The sequence below is a fragment of the Arachis stenosperma genome, chromosome 3 (assembly GCF_014773155.1).
Source record: "Arachis stenosperma cultivar V10309 chromosome 3, arast.V10309.gnm1.PFL2, whole genome shotgun sequence".
NCBI classification, from domain to species: domain Eukaryota; kingdom Viridiplantae; phylum Streptophyta; class Magnoliopsida; order Fabales; family Fabaceae; genus Arachis; species Arachis stenosperma.
The window spans coordinates 104967185-104983887 of record NC_080379.1 but is presented as its reverse complement, the minus strand read 5'-3'; the positions used below and the strand labels follow the sequence as shown (position 1 = coordinate 104983887).

Genomic DNA, 16703 nt, shown 5'->3' with positions numbered 1-16703 from the left:
TCCGCCGCCGGGATCTTCACTGCCCTAACTTCTTAGCGCTCTCGATCATCCTCGAGGTAATCTTCGTAACGGTACAGTCGCGGCGACGACGGAGAGGATATCCTTGGTGCAGTCGCGGAGGGAGATGAATTCTTCGGTGGAGGATCCGAAGGGCGCGGGGAGGCGAGGGAGACTGTCGATCTTCGCGGCGGCGGAGTCCTCGAAGGCACGGTTGAAGAAGATCTCGGAAGAGAAAGGGTAGAAGGAGCGGACGCCGGTGAAGGTGGCGAGGGTAGCGGTGAACGGGGGGAGGGGTCGTCGGATGAAGAAAGGGACAAGGTCTCGGAGGAGATGACCAAGGTCCGTCAGGGGCGGGCGGAAGCGGTGGTGGCTGCGAGGGCAACGAGGAGGCCAAGGACGACGGCTATCTTGAGGAGGTGGGCCACGATAGAGAGCGCAATTGGAATAAAGAAATTGAACGCAGAAGAATGTGTGTCGGGTGGAAAAGAAAGTACAATAGAAAGGTTTTGGTTTTTTGACTCTTTTTTTTTTTTCTTCATGCATGGGTTTTCCAATTTAACCCTCTAAAGGTTTCCCTTACATAATAGATAAGGAAATTATTATTCTCGTTCTTAATTCCTAATATTTTCATCTATTATATATTATTTTAAAATTATTTTTACGATAATTTTTTTTATAACTCTAAAAAAGTTTAATGATATATTGCCCATCTTTATTTTGGTTTAAATATATGTGTATTATTCCTTTATTTGGTATATTTTCTTCATTATTGTTGTGATTTTGTCTTTGTAAGATCATATTTTCTCTATTAACTAAAAAATTAGAGTAAATATATATAGATTTATTAATATTTTTAATAGGATTTAAGATAGAATAGCATTAATTCTTTTTTAAAACCAAAACACTAAAAAAAATAAGAGTAATATTGATAATTAGTTATTTACTCTAAAAAGATCAAGACAAAATAATATTTTATTAAAAAATAAAATTTATATTTTAAAACAAAAATAACATTTGTCAAAAAAAAGAAAACAAGATTTTCTTATTATAATCTCTCTCTCTCTCATACATGCACATTTGTTTTCTGCGGCCATTCCTTTCTCTCTCTCTCTCTTTCTCTCTCTTCAAACCAGACAAGACACAGCTTCCTCCGTTAATCCTCCAAACTTTCTGTTTTTGTGGAAACTGCCTTTTTGTCTCTTCCTATCTCTCAATCCAGAACATACCCTTCAATTTCATCTTCCAATTTTCCCCCTTTTCTTTTGCATAAAGTTCATTTTTTCTCTCTCATAATTTTCTTTGTGCCACCATCAAGTTCTTTTCTTTCTTTTCTTTTTTTAATCCCCCTCCTCCTTCCTCTTATTCTCCTCCTCCATGGTCAATGGGGTCCTGTTTCTTAAGGGCTTCAATTTTTGTTGAACTAGGTTGATTCAATGGGGTTACCTTTTGGAGGAATGTAGCTGGAGGAGGTTCTTTTTATGCTATGAATAAAGAATTTCATCCTCATTCGTTATGGGGATGATGCAAATTCCATAAATTTGATTCAATCTTTTGTTCTTTCAAAATTTAATTTGTTTTCTAAACAAGCCAATTTAGCTTTATTATATCATCTGGGTTCTCAATTTTTATTGGGTTTGGTTGGAAATTGGAGGCAAGCTTGGATTTTTTTCTTCTTTTCTTTTTTCGTTTTGGACTCTGGTGAATCTCTGTTGTTTGGGATTGTGCACAATCAATTAGTGCATTGAGGCACACAAAATTGAGCAGAAAAAGGTCATAGCAGTTGATTATCATGGATCATATTATTGGTGGGAAGTTTAAACTTGGAAGGAAAATTGGGAGTGGGTCTTTTGGGGAGCTCTTTATATGTATGTTCATTCTTTTTTCCTTTTTTTTTGTTTTTGTTTGTTTTGAACTAATTAATTTGATTCTTATTATATTGTTTTCATGTTGATGTTAACATATTTCTTCTTTTGTTTCTTATGTTAGGTGTTAATATACAAACTGGAGAGGAGGTTGCTTGTAAGCTGGTATGTTAAAAAATTTCTGCTTCTTTTAACCCTTTTCTTAATCTTTTCTTATGATGGTTCTAAAATTTTTTATTCTATCTTGAATGTATAAAATGGATAGGATGATTCTCCATGGGGTCTTTTATTATTTCTGGTGGTAAACATTTTGTTAAGGTTGTTTTTCTTAATGAGATGGGGGTTCCTAGTTTCCTACTATGTATAAGGATGCATGAAATTTAGCATGAGATAATGAGTTTAACTTTTATCTGGATAAATAACAAAAGAAATGGCATGCCGTAATGTTTTGTTAACTTGATTTTGGGATGATAATGGATGATCAAGGTTTAACGTAGATCAATAAGGTAGCGTTCGGTTATTGCCTAAGACAGAGGAGACAGAAACTAAGCCACTAAGGACAAAAATATGTTTGCAGAAGGGGATGGAAACCCGGATAATTTTTAGGATAGTTTCATTACTTCCAAAACAGAGAGGGACACAAGAGACATATCCTGGAGATGATTTTTAAACTAATTTTTGTACCTTAAAGTGAAATGTTAAATGTAAATTTGTATTTACTTTGTAATTTGTTTTACGGCTGCTGGATGCACACTTTGGTTCCCAATGTTAAAATACAATTTACTTTGGATTATGAATCATGTTTTACTGCCAGATAATGACATTAGTTTGCTCATGATATTCTGTGGTTTGAATTTCTCAGGAGCCTGGGAAGACCAGGCATCCACAGCTTCACTATGAGTCGAAATTGTATATGCTTCTCCAAGGAGGAAGTAAGTCTAGATCTATTTATTCTTTTAGTATTGGGTGTGCTAAAATTATTATCTAACTTAATCGTAGAAGTTTCACGGGGAAACCAAAAATGTTTTTGCAGTTGTTAGTAACATGCTCCATATTTTAGTCTTTTAATTGGTCTTATTTGTCCCCTCCAAACAAAGTGAATAAGAAAAATGTTATAAGACCATGTAGAATGTCTCATTTTGAGTAATCTAATATGGTTCTTTTCCTTCATGTAGCGGGGATTCCCCATCTCAAGTGGTTTGGTGTTGAGGGAGACTACAATGTCATGGTTATTGACCTCCTCGGTCCAAGTCTAGAAGATTTGTTTAATTATTGCAACCGTAAGTTCTCATTGAAGACAGTGTTAATGCTTGCTGATCAATTGGTAAGTCTAATCAGCAACGATTATCCAAGAAGGCACCTTAGGTACTGATTTGAAAGTTTTAGTTACCTCATTTTATTGTTTGATTGCAGATTAACAGAGTCGAATATATGCATTCAAGAGGTTTTCTTCACCGGGACATAAAGCCAGACAATTTTTTAATGGGCTTAGGCCGCAAAGCAAATCAGGTGTGTTATTTTTTCTGTATTTACACTTTTTGTTCCCAACATATGAATAGTTTATATGCTTACTCCCTAACTTGTATAAATTTTATTTTTGGATGCGTGAAGCATAACTCCGTTTTTCTGAGCATGCAAATTTGAGTTCTTCTAACTATATATCATTTCTGGTATCTCATTTCAGGTATACATTATTGACTATGGCCTTGCGAAAAAGTATAGGGATCTTCAAACTCATAGACACATACCATACAGGTTAGTGTCCTCATTATTTCAAGATATTAAGGTTCATTATTTAAGTGAAAACTTGAGCAAAACAAAACATGTAGTCTTAATAATTGCATGATCTTGGTATTTAATGTATGTGCGCATGTGTGCGTGTTTGTTTTTTTGGCATCTCTTTAGCCAGCTTTAATGCCATTTCTAGTGGAAACTGGAAAGTTTAAAACTTAAGTTTTTGTAATATTAGTATATTTTATCTAATACCATCAAACCGGGTTCCACAAGTTCCACTTAACTCTTATAGAAGAGTGCATTATGCGAATCCAAACCCAGTTACCCAAAACAGGGACTTAAGCAACCTGGGATTTGTATTCAGTTTCAATATTTGAGTAAAAAGTCATGTTTGTCTTCCTTGAACAGGGAAAACAAGAATCTTACTGGTACAGCACGCTATGCAAGTGTCAACACACATCTTGGAATTGGTGAGTGCTATTATTGTACAGTTTATTCTTTCTTTTTCTTTTCCCTGTTGATAAAAATTAGAAGTGGGTTATTACATATAGTATTGAACGTTTCCAATTATCTGATTGCACTTTACTTTTCTGGCAGAACAAAGCAGAAGGGATGATCTGGAATCTCTTGGCTATGTGCTCATGTACTTCTTAAGGGGAAGGTAAGATAATCGACCAACATATCTTTTCTACTCGATACTGGAGTTTGGATGTTATTACAATATATTTTTAGTACTATCACCTTCTTGCATTTTGTTTTTTCAGTCTTCCCTGGCAGGGACTTAAGGCTGGCAACAAAAAACAAAAATATGATAGAATCAGTGAGAAGAAAGTATCAACTCCCATAGAGGTATGAAGAGTAGCTAGATCCTTTTAGACTTTTCTCGATAAAACTAGCAGGTGTTTGTTTCAGCTGAATAATCACCTTCCTGAAAAAATAAATCAGGTTCCACACATTTGAATAAATCTATAAAAATAATCAGAATTTTATTTTAAAAGAAAAAAAGAAACAAGTTTTCAGCTTTTTCAATCATGTTGAAGATTTGAGCCTCAAAATCACTATTTTTCAAAAATGGAAACAAACATACCCCCAAACTGTTAATCTAGATCTAGATTATGATGTTAAAACTAGATTAGGTACATAGACCTGATCTTCAATTGTTTGATGTCATGGAGGTTAATTCTTAATCCTGTCTTCATTGCATTTGAATATGGCATTTGGCATAACCAGTAAAACTTTCCCTCTTCCTTTTTGCTTCTGTCTCAGATCAGATCTTAATCTTACTGCTCTTGTTGAATTATATGCTTGTATGAACAGGTGCTCTGCAAATCATATCCTGCTGAGTTTGTATCATACTTCCATTACTGCCGTTCTTTGCGGTTTGAAGACAAGCCAGATTATTCATATCTAAAGAGACTTTTCCGTGACCTGTTTATTCGAGAAGGCATGTTAATCCAAAACATATAGTTTGGAGGATCCATTCAGTGTATTATTTAGAAACACGAAGTATTTTTTTGTGTTTGTAAATTAATCTGAACAATTTTGTTGCTGTAGGCCATCAATTCGACTATGTTTTTGACTGGACTGTACTGAAGTATCCACATGTTGGCGACAGCAGCTCTAGAGGGCGGGTTAGCACTTTAATCTTTTTCTTATTTTATTTTTTTGCTTTCTATTTACTTATTTTGATGGTTACTTAACATTAGTTGTCGCAATTAACAGAATGGTGCCGGCAAGGCAGCTATGAATTCTGGGCCAACTGCATACAAACCTGAAAAGATCTCAGGTCTGTTCTTTTTCACCTTAGTACTATTCCAGAATATAATAGTTTTAGACCATTCTGCCATCATTATCTTTCATTGCTTACATCATAATGAAATTAATTAACCTGTCTCAAATTCGAAAAGTATATAACCCTGAATCATGTGCATGCTTCTTTTAGTTGGAAGAGATAGCCGAGAGCAATACGATGTATACGACCGGAGGAACCAAATGACTAGCCCTCCTGTTGATCACATGAGATACAGAAGTTCTGACGATGTAGCAATACACAGGGATATGGTAATATTTTGTTTCCTTACTTTTCTTTATTATTATTAACTCATTGCTGAAGCTATGCATCATTTATTCAAAATTTCTGACGTTTGGTGGCTTTACCTTGTATTGACAGCACCATGATGAATATGACGAATACAATACAACTCGTTATGCGAGCACTTCAAGAAGGGCTATAGTCACATCAAATAAGCATGTTTCCTCAGGCGACTATGGTTATGCTGGGATGACTCCGAGTAGGGGCTACGGTGGGATGACCCCAAGTAGAGGCTACGGTAACCCTGGCATGACCCCAAGTAGGGGTCATCCCACCGGTCATGCCGGTAACCCTGGCATGACCCCAAGCAGGGCCTTTCCTGTTCATCCAGGCATGACCCCGAGCAGGGGCCATCCAACCACCACACATCGGATTCAACCTATTTATGAGACCAAACCAGCAACTTTTACTCGCAATGGATCTACAAGACGCCAGCGTGATGAAACTCTAAGGAACTTCGAGCACCTTAATATCAGGAAGTAATCAAGTAAAGGGGGTGCACCTTGTCTTCTAAACTCCTATATTGCCCCGGGAAATGCTCGAATGGATTTTATTCAAGAACAATCTCAAGCATTGTTGAAAGAATCAAAGTTCATGTGAATATTAGTATATATTACTGAATCAACAATGAGGTCATTAATGGTCATTAATGCCATGATCTCTTAAACCTCACTTTTTTTTTTGTTTCCGACCGGGGGACTATTTTCTGCCCCCCATGCTTGCCCCTGAAGGTTACAATGTGTTCTTTAAAAAACATGCAAAAGGGAATCCAACAAGATTCTTGTTATATAAAAATATTTTATTATTATTATTATTATATATACTAGATGAAACTGAGTTGTAGTAAGATATGATGATCATACAGTGTTATTGTCGGTTGACATGAGGTCCAACACTGTCTATATAATGTTTATTACCACCTACCCTTTGAGAAATTGAATTTATTGAGAAGCTTGCATTTGGTTTCAAACTAGAAAATTCAGTGTCATGATCTTTTACATTCTTATACATTTCTTGTCAAGAAAGGCGCGTACATTCGACTCACATTTGCAATCTATGGATGTAGAGACAGAGAGAGATTTTCTGGCTCTTACTTATTTCCTCTAACAAAAATGTTATTCGTACACTAAAATCAGCCATTAAAATTAGCGACATATATTTTATACTAGGGGTTGATTTTGGTGTAGACGTGGCATAGTCCTTCCTCTAAATGAATGTAAAAGCACTAGTTTTCAAAAAACTATCTTTAAGGACCACCTTTGGGTTGGTTTATGTGCTGATTTTTTTGCTTGATGTTTAATGATCAATCTATAGTTCTACATGAATACTTAAAATGTATGAACAAGATATGAAGCCGAGGCTTCAAGAATCAACACATGCTGATGCTTTTGGTAAGGTGTGATAAAAAATAAAATAAAAATAAAGAGCTGAAATTGCAATGCATCTCAACATAAATGGGGACATCATTTTTTTATCACCCAGAACATACAACAACTTAGTATTTTTGCATAGTTGCATTTACAGATAGCATCAAACTTAGTTATGATGTTCTGTGATTTAATGTTCTTTCCATCCCCAATTACAAGTACTATGGTATATATTCTCTATCTCAGCTTAGAATCCATTCCATTACATTGAAGGAGTTATGGAAAGAATTTACAACTGAGTTTAATGGGAATCATAATCTTTGAACAAAATATTATGGGTTTCTAAGAGCGGCCAAACGCTCCTCAAGTTCATCAATGCCAGAGCTGAAAATGCATCAAATTTCCAAGGTCAAATAATCTGAACATAAAAATCAAACATCTAAAGTTTTAACATAGTAGAGAAAGAAAATTGATGAAAAATTAATGTTAGATGGCATTCCCAGTTACCTGCAGCAAATATAATTTACATATAGGAATCCAATCTTCTTTTATACAATTTCTTTTACTCAAAAAAGAAATTTAGAACGAAGGAAAGCTGATAAACTATTGATGAAAAGGAAATTCGATCATAAATACCTGCCAACATTTTCGGTATTCTTTGATTTGATTCTCCCTTTGGGGGCTGCTGATAACTGGAAAAGTTCAAAGTGAAGACAAATCAATTAGATTGAGCAAAAGCATTGAAACAAATGATAACAGTGTAGAGATTATTGAAAACGATTCCAACCTGTGAGGCAACGTCAACGCCAATTTCATCAAGCACCTGTTCGAAAAGTCAATTGAAATTTCCATCAAATCCTTTTTGTAATTTCAAAAGCCTTGGTACCTCAAAATAACCAAATCTTGAATTTCTGCCTTATTCGGACTAATTGCTCACTTTGCGAATGCACAATCATTACTTTAGTTCTAAACCTTATACACTAGACTATAAACCAAATGCAGTACCTGATTTGTCAGCTCTTCAGTCTCGTCTTCAGCTTCATCATCATCCAAGGCTTCATCTATGGCATCCGACATCATTTCAGTCTGGACATATAAAACACACCATAATAGTCCGTGATCCATGGAAACTTAAGTAACAATGATCTGTACCAACTTTAAAATATTCTAAAATCAAACATAATCTCACGGTCATATCCATTTGTGCTGATTGTTTCTGGAACTCCTGTATAGTTTTGGCCTGCTTTGCAGGTGCCATTTGCTGTAAACAAGATTCTTGAATTTAGCACAGGTGAAGACGGTTAAAATAAATTATGCAGAAACTACTTCATGGACTCCAATAACAAAAAGAGATTCCTCACAAGCCTTTGAAAAAACGAAAAATTTCAATAACTTGACCATTCAATGGAAACTAAACTCTCTCACTCTCACAAGCCTGATAATAAGTAATAACCCATAAATGCCAACCTTGTAAACACTAGCACATCAAGCGGTCAATGCCTTGATTCAATGTCATTGTCAAGTCAAAATACATAATAACATTTGCCAAAAATCATGCGAGACTTTCATACAAACAAAGAACTTTCGAGTCTCTCTATGAAAAGAGAAATTTTGGGATATAACTAAATTATAAAGATAAAAACATGTTACCTTATTCATAGCTGCCATTGCCTTAGTGGCACCTTTCATGCCAACAGCAATGGAGGACTGAGCATGCATCGCCTGTGTAAGAAACAAAAAATGTAGCAACGACCACAAATCATCTATCTTTCGTTCATGCTCACTCGCAAGTACGAAAAACAAGAGACCATAGAGATAACAGTTAAACAACTCAGGCCTACCTGTGTGTGAGTTGCTATGCCCCTCATCTGAGCTCGACTACCTTGAAGATTAGCTATTTGTTGCCTAAGCCTGATCAACTGCCGTGCTAGAATTTTAGTTGCAGCCTGAAAAAAATGCATGATGTGTAAGGGAAATATCAAAAACCCACGTGCAGTATATCAACAACATATCATGGTAACAGATGATCAAGTCTGAATGCAGAAAACAAAACTATGATCAACGCATATCATAGTTAGGAAAACACAACGAAAGCAAGTCCGCCTCTAAGATAAACAATTGAAGGCGCATAATATCCACCATCGGGCCCTATTTAGTAACTATCTTAATACATGATTATAGAGATATTTGGAGAGACAAACTTATTTGGAGACGGAAATAGATTTAGAAATAGGCAAAATGCGTTAGCGTACAAGGACAAAATTTGATTGATATTCTATCCATCCAAAAACTAGAGACAATAGAATAGTGACAAAGACATAACTTTTCTATCTTATCCCTATCTTCTGTCCCGTAATACCTATCTTGAGACACTTACTAAACACAACCTTAAAGTTTATAGGTTTAAATTCATGATATACTTTAAACTAGAGTAAAACAATACATCAAGGAGCGTGATTTGATAGCTTAAAAGAGTGAATACCAGCCACTCAAAGATTCGAACTAATGTCAGATAATTCTATTGAAAATTCCAGCAGCTAAATTCTGGCAAATCAATAGCTTTCCATCAAATCAAATCAAAGGTGAGTACCGATTACCGAATACCCCTTTACTTGCACACTTTAGAAACAAAGTCGCTTTCAAAGATCTTTGTTCGGTTAGTTATGTACCTCATTTCCTGTCTTAGCAGTTCTCTTTATCTCAGCAACAAGCTTCTTTTCCTAAAAATATAGAAAAGCAACCACATCAGAACATAACACTCAAAACTTGAAGAATAATAGGATACTCAAATTCAATCCTTAAAAGAGTTTGATTAGAAACTTACTTCCAATTGCAATGCACTAATTTCCTTCTCTATACCTGTGGATTATAATCAAGAAAAACACATTAATATGTAAAATTGGCAACCTTAACAAGAACACCTTTAATAGCAGTTATGAACTGAAAACTGCATCAATTGCATTACCTCTAGTAGCATTTGCCATTTCTCGTTTACTCTCCCTAAGAACCTCTGAAAAAAAACAAAACAAAAAAAAAAAACAAAACAAAAAAACACCAATGGAACATGAGAAAAAAAAAGTATTTGAGGTCAATAAATCAAGGGCATTGTAAATTAAGAAGAATTTCAATTGAAACAAACATCCAATAATTGATGGGACAAGCAATGATGAGATATAAATCAGAAATGTTTTATTTGAAAGAAAAAGGAAGAGGAGGAACCTTTGGGAGATGGTTTCTTAGAGAAGATGTTCTTCATGGTGTGTGAACACAACGTAGTATCTGTCGAAGTCTTGGTTTTGTGAAAGGGGATTCCAAAGGGTACTGAGAATCAGTGTTCAGATCAGAACCCCGAACCAATGCTGGAGAGTGCAGGTACATAACATAACAAACATCCTCGTATTTATTAATTTTTTTTTTCCTTTTTGGTATTATTGTAATATTTTTTTCCGCAGTATCCCAAACCGACGAATAAAAAATCAAGCCATTGCAGATTGAATATTTATTTAAAAATTTGGTTTGACATTATAGCATTTATTAATTTATTTCTCCACTGGAGTGTTGTTTCCTTTACTTTGGACCGCACTTCTCCAGGACTATGATTTTATTTTCCTTTTTTGGGTATACTTATTTTTCTTTCTTTGATTGGGTTAGTAATTTGGGCCAGTTGCCAAAATCTAACTCATTTGTCGAGCTCCCCTAGTGTCTATGTCTATGTCCGTGTCGCATGTGAGAAAAAATGAGATAAAATATCAAGATCAGTCAATGAGTTTTAATTCAAATAATATATGTTTCTCTTTTTTATCAAGAGGTCTTAGGTTCAAATTTTTTGTAATACAAATTTAATCAAAAAGGAGAATTTCATGTGTGTGTGGATCTGGTGTATGTGAGTGTGTAACCTAGAATTTGGGTTATCCAATCCATCGACAAAAAAAAAAAGATATCAAGAACAAAATACAAAGATAAAAAATGTTAAAATTAGTGTCTTTACCTATATTGAAGTGTGTTGGTGCAGTTTGGTGGTGGCTCGTTACATTATTTTTAAATTAAAAAAATTAAGAGTTTAATATTATAAAATAAATAAATAAGACAGATATAATAAATATAAAATAAAAAAGTATAAATAAAAAATTTTAGTATTAATATTTACTAATATAATTATCTCACTATAATAATAGAAGTAACTCATCTATTTACTTGTATTATATATACTGCAACTTAAGAATTTAGAGAGAGAAATAGAAAGAAAGGGAATTGTGTATGAAAGAGAGAAGAGTATTTTTATTGTTGCGGTATGTGTTTTTTTTACATCAGTTCATACCTATTTATAGGCATACAAAGTTTACATTTCAAACTTCATTAAGTTTGCTTCATCCTAAGAATTTGTTTCTTTTAAGATAGGAAAAATGATCCACCCATAAATGGACATCCATTATCCTTATCCATCCTCGTCATAATACTCCTCATTAAATGACCATTTAGGATTATGCCTCATTAAAACTTTATTAAAGAAAAATCCAATGGAAAAAAAAATTTAGTGAAGGAAAAAGGGTACAATATCCTTTGTGATGGGAACTGCCTCGTTAAAAACCTTGTCAAGAAAAACCTAATAGGAAAAAAACTAATCAAGGAAAAAAGAGTACAGTCTCTCCCTCTTGTCAACATCATTTAATATCTCGAAATCGGTGCATCCCAATCTGATGTACCAATTTTTCAAAGAAAGATTTTGGAAGTGACTTAGTAAATAAATCTGCCAGATTATCACTTGAGTGGATCTGTTGGACATCAATTGTCCCTTAATTTTGAAGATCATGTGTGAAGAAAAATTTGAGAGAAATATGCTTTGTTCTATCACCTTTGATGTATCCACCCTTAAGTTGAGCAATGCATGCTGTATTATCCTCAAACAGGACAATTGGAGCTATCTTATGATCAATTAGTCCACATGATGACAGAATATATTGGATCAAACTTCTGAGCCAAAAATACTCGCGACTAGCTTCATGTATCGCTAGTATTTCAGCATGATTAGAGAATGTTGCCGCAATCGTCTGTTTTGTGGACCTCCATGATATAGCTCTACCACCATATGTGAACAGGTATCCTGTTTGAGATCTCCCTTTGTGTGGATCAGACAAGTATCCAGCATCAATATAGCCAACTAATTGTGACTTGGATCCATAGGGATAAAACAAAATCCCATATCAACCGTTCCATGAAGATATTGAAAAATTTGTTTGATTCCATTCCAATGTTTTTTGGTTGGAGACGAACTATACCTTGCTAGTAAATTTACAGCAAACGATATGTCACGGCGTGTATTATTAGCAAAGTACATTAGTGCTCCAATGGCACTAAGATATGGTACTTCAGGACCAAGGATATCTTCATTTTATTCTTTAAGACGGAATTGATCATTTTCCACATTCAAAGACCTTACGATCATTGGGGTACTTAATGGATGTGACTTATCCATATAAAATCTCTTCAAGATCTTTTCTGTGTATGTTTTTTGATAAATAAAGATCTCATTTTTTGTATGGTCGATCTGCAGGCCGAGACAAAATTTAGTCTTTCCAAGATCTTTCATCTCAAACTCTTCTTTTAGAGTTTTTATAATTGTTGGAATCTCTTCAGGAGTTCCAATTATATTTAAATCATCAACGTACACAGCATTTTTTATAATTGTTGGAATCTCTTCAGGAGTTCCAATTATATTTAAATCATCAACGTACACAGCAATTATAATGAATCCAGATGCAGATTTCTTTATGAAAATACACAAGCATATATCATCATTCTTGAATCCGTTTTTGGCCAGATACTCATTAAGACGATTATACCACATTCGTCCATATTGCTTTAGACCATATAAAGATCTTTGCAATTTGACTGAGTATAATCCTTGAGAATATTCATCGGATGGTTTAGATATCTTTAGCCCTTTAGGGATTTTCATATCACTACAACAATTCCGGCAGATAACAGCGGAAATTTTTCGGCGATTTTATAAAACCACCGCAAAACAGCAACCTGCAGCACATATAGCGGCAGTTATTGGTTGGGGCCGCAATCAGAACAACATTTAGCGGTGTTTTTTCTCGAACCGCCGCTATATTTCAATCAGGCTTGCATTTAGCGGCGTCTTTTCGAAAACCGCCGCTATATGTACCGTAGGGTTTGTTTTATATTTTGCGGCGGTTTCGTTTATACCGCCGCAAAATCCGTATTACCACAATTGCAATGTTTTCTTTAGTAATAACCATCTAGGTATAATCTAGTTAAGTAAACACTACTATCTTAAGCTACATATATTTAAATCATTGTTACTTAAACTCGTAATACTTTTTCTACATTCGTTTTACGTAAAAAAATTCACAAATTAAATAAGCTATATATGTTAACTCATGTGAATAAATTTACCAATAAGATTTTCTTGTTTTCTTTATTGGCATTTAAATTTGCATTCAAACATGGATGTAAAAGACGAAAATAAAATCATACTCTGAACTAATTAAAAATCAAACATTTTCTAAAAATAATAATTATAAATATTTTCTATAAAATATTAAAAATAATAATTAAAAATATTTTCTATAAGTCATTAAAAATTCAAAACTTTATAATTTTACCAAAATTATAATTTTAAATTATAATTTTTTTATTTTAATAATTTGTTGAGCATTTATTAAAATAAAAAATTTAAATTTTTTTTAATAACAATCATAACTTGTATTCTTAAATATAAGAATTCATAATAACTAAATTTAAAATTAATTAATATTTTATCAAAATTAAATACTAAATAGAATAAAAATATTTTTATATGAAAACCAATCAATCATCTGCATATTATCGTAGTTAATAGATTCAATAATGCTAACTGACCAACAAAATATAATGTTTTTGGCAAATATTTCACTAATTTTAAATATTAAAGACTAAATTCTAAATCTTAATAAATATTTTTAGAAAATATTTGATTTTTAATAATTTATAAAAAATATTTATAATTATTATTTTTTATTTATGATTGAATGTACTCTTTATTGCATTCATTATGGATATTATTAAATGTACTCTTTATATACGCTTGGATCATATATAAATAGATGTAAATTAATTCGATATACTATGTCCAAAATTAATTCGAAGCAGACTCATTCGAATTACTAGGGACGTCCTAGCGTGCATAATTCGAATCACCCTGATTCGAACTACCCTAATGTCAAGCATAATTCAAATTGGAAAAATTCGAATTACAAGCAGTACTACTAATTCGAATAGGACTAATTCGAATTAGTGTTAGTTTGCCTAATTCGAATGAGACTGATTCGAATTACATAAGAATGTGCTTTTGAGAGATCCGGGTAATGTTTTTCAATTTGGTAGAATTGTGTAATTTGGTCCTCCATTTGATTTAATTGTGCATTTTACCCAATATATAAGGTGTCTATAATAACTATGATCAGATATAAAGTATATAACAAAAAATTGTGTGGCAATCAATTGTGTTCATATGATATATATATATATATATATATATATATATATATATATATATATATATTATTAGCGCTATATACATTGAAGAGATATTTGGTTTGGTGGTAACATGACATTGTTAAAGCTTTTCCTTCTTCCAGGTTCGAGTCCTACCTTCTTCATTTGTGGAATGCTTTATATAGTTAATATTCTACAGTGATCCACATGTTGTGGGTCTATTGGTGGAAACGCGGGTTTAATGATTGAGTCGGTTGGACCACCAGACGGTCCGGTCCGATTCTAATAACTATGAACAGAAATACTAAAATTTGGCTCTAAACCGCCGCAAAATAAATGCTATTTTCGTTTATTTGCTATTTAGCAGCGGTTGCAAACTGCCGCAAAATTGATAGACGTTTAACGGCGGTTATTCCAGCGGTTAGCTAAAACCGCCGCTATCCGTTTACCCGCGCCCCATCTTCCGGCGTTTCATTAAACCGCCGCGAAACGTTTTGCGGCGGTACAAAACCGCCGCTAAACGGCTCCAGAAACCGCCGCTTTTGTTGTAATATATAGATATCACGATCTAATAAACCGTATAAGTAGGCTGTTACCACATCCATTAAATGCATAAGTAGTTTATGATATACAGATAAACTGACCAAATAATGTAATGTTATTGCTTCCACTGAGCTACAATAATGTGGTTAAATATTTTTTATTCATATTTTTTTATTTTATTAATCATGTTATTCTTGATTTATTGGTTTTCATTTTATTGTCGTTTAGAATATAAAAAACAATGGAAACGTCTATTTCTTATATTTACATACTTTTATTTTAGGACAAAAAACATAAATAAGTTAAGGGGAGAATAATTTTACACAAATCAGCAAAAACAAAATCTAATTCATCAATCAACCAAACCACGTTTACATGTAGTTAGAACCTACCTGGTTCGAAATTGGATTGCATGTAATTCGAATCACATAGATTCGAATTACTCACTGACACTCAAAGCAACATAATTCGAATTCAGCTGATTCGAATTAGGCAGTAACATGTAATTTGAATCAAGTTGATTCGAACTACTTCCATGCACGCCATTCAATGTAATTCGAAATGGATTAATTCGAACTACACTTGAATATTTTTTTATAAATTTTTTTAATAAATTTATTTAAATTATACCACAAAAAAATATTTTATTCTATACAAAATAATTTTAAAAAATGGCTTAAAAGATGTTAGGACTTAGGAGTACTATAAAAGTTTGTAATGTCCTAATGACTTAGGATATTAAAGAAATAATTTACATAGTCAACAATAATTTAAAATTTAAAATAAATATAGTTATAACCAGTATTTACCTAAATTACTAGAATATTACCAACTTTTATAGTACTCCTAACATTTTTTAAGCCATTTTTTTAATTGTTTTGCATAGAATAAAGGGCATTTTAAGCCATTTTAAGCTATTTTTTATGCAAAACAATTTAAGAAAAATGGCTTAAAAAATGTTAGAAATACTATAAAAGTTTGTAATATTCTAGTATTTTAGGTAAATACGGGTTATAACTATATTTATTTTAATTTTTAAATTATTATTGACTATGTAGAGTATTTCTTTAATGTTCTAAGTCATTAGGACATTACAAACTTTTATAGTACTCCTAAGATTTTTTAAGCCATTTTTTTTAAATTGTTTTGCATAGAATAAAGGGCATTTTAAGCCATTTTAAGCCATTTTCTATGCAAAACAATTTTAAAAAAATGGCTTAAAAAATGTTAGGAGTACTATAAAAGTTTGTAATATTTTAGTATTTTAGATAAATACAGGTTATAACTATATTTATTTTAATTTTTAAATTATTATTGACTATGTAGAGTATTTTTTTAATGTCCTAAGTCATTAGAACATTACAAATTTTTATAGTACTCCTAACATCTTTTAAGCCATTTTTTAAAATTATTTTGTATAGAATAAAATATTTTTTGTGGTATAATTTAAATAAATTTATTAAAAAAATATTCAAGTGTAGTTTGAATTAATCCACTTCGAATTATGTTGAATGGCGTGCATGGAAGTAGTTCGAATCAACTTGATTCGAATTATGTTGCTTTCAGTGTCAGTGAGTAATTCGAATATATGTGATTAGAATTACA

The 16703-nt window shown here is 32.9% G+C and overlaps 2 protein-coding genes across 3 annotated transcripts; one reads left to right on the top strand and one right to left on the bottom strand.

Annotated features, from left to right (window-relative positions):
- Positions 1-284: 284 nt before the first annotated feature.
- On the top strand, positions 285-6640 carry LOC130970852 (uncharacterized). Of its 2 annotated transcripts, none has more exons than XM_057897053.1 (14): positions 285-503; positions 1987-2027; positions 2725-2794; positions 3038-3186; positions 3276-3371; positions 3547-3617; positions 4005-4066; positions 4194-4257; positions 4361-4445; positions 4914-5040; positions 5151-5227; positions 5319-5382; positions 5539-5657; positions 5767-6639. In XM_057897053.1, exons 3-14 carry the CDS (start codon positions 2776-2778, stop codon positions 6169-6171), a joined length of 1338 nt encoding a protein of 445 aa, XP_057753036.1. In that variant the 5' UTR covers positions 285-503; positions 1987-2027; positions 2725-2775; the 3' UTR covers positions 6172-6639. The 2 variants fall into 2 exon arrangements, with proteins under 2 accessions (XP_057753036.1, XP_057753035.1); XM_057897052.1 differs by lacking the exon at positions 285-503 and adding an exon at positions 1078-1865 and having other exon boundaries at positions 5767-6640.
- A 493-nt stretch (positions 6641-7133) lies between these two features.
- On the bottom strand, positions 7134-10531 carry LOC130970853 (vacuolar protein sorting-associated protein 2 homolog 3-like). Its single transcript, XM_057897054.1, has 11 exons — positions 10275-10531; positions 10021-10065; positions 9880-9914; positions 9725-9775; positions 8897-9001; positions 8706-8777; positions 8245-8316; positions 8061-8141; positions 7843-7878; positions 7692-7747; positions 7134-7439 (listed from the first exon to the last, which is right to left on the bottom strand). The coding sequence occupies exons 1-11, from the start codon at positions 10309-10311 to the stop codon at positions 7388-7390; spliced, it is 642 nt and encodes a 213-aa protein (XP_057753037.1). The 5' UTR covers positions 10312-10531; the 3' UTR covers positions 7134-7387.
- Between the last annotated feature and the right edge of the window lie 6172 nt (positions 10532-16703).

Coding starts and splice junctions, on each gene's coding strand:
- LOC130970852 (XM_057897052.1), top strand. CDS start 1,790: ATGGATCATATTATTGGTGGGAAGTTTAAACTTGGAAGGAAAATTGGG. Junction 1,866..1,986: donor TTTTGGGGAGCTCTTTATAT/GTATGTTCATTC, acceptor TTCTTATGTTAG/GTGTTAATATACAAACTGGA. Junction 5,658..5,766: donor TAGCAATACACAGGGATATG/GTAATATTTTGT, acceptor TTGTATTGACAG/CACCATGATGAATATGACGA.
- LOC130970853 (XM_057897054.1), bottom strand. CDS start 10,311: ATGAAGAACATCTTCTCTAAGAAACCATCTCCCAAAG. Junction 10,066..10,274: donor TAAGAAACCATCTCCCAAAG/GTTCCTCCTCTT, acceptor GTTTTTTTTCAG/AGGTTCTTAGGGAGAGTAAA. Junction 7,440..7,691: donor AATACCGAAAATGTTGGCAG/GTATTTATGATC, acceptor ATGCATTTTCAG/CTCTGGCATTGATGAACTTG.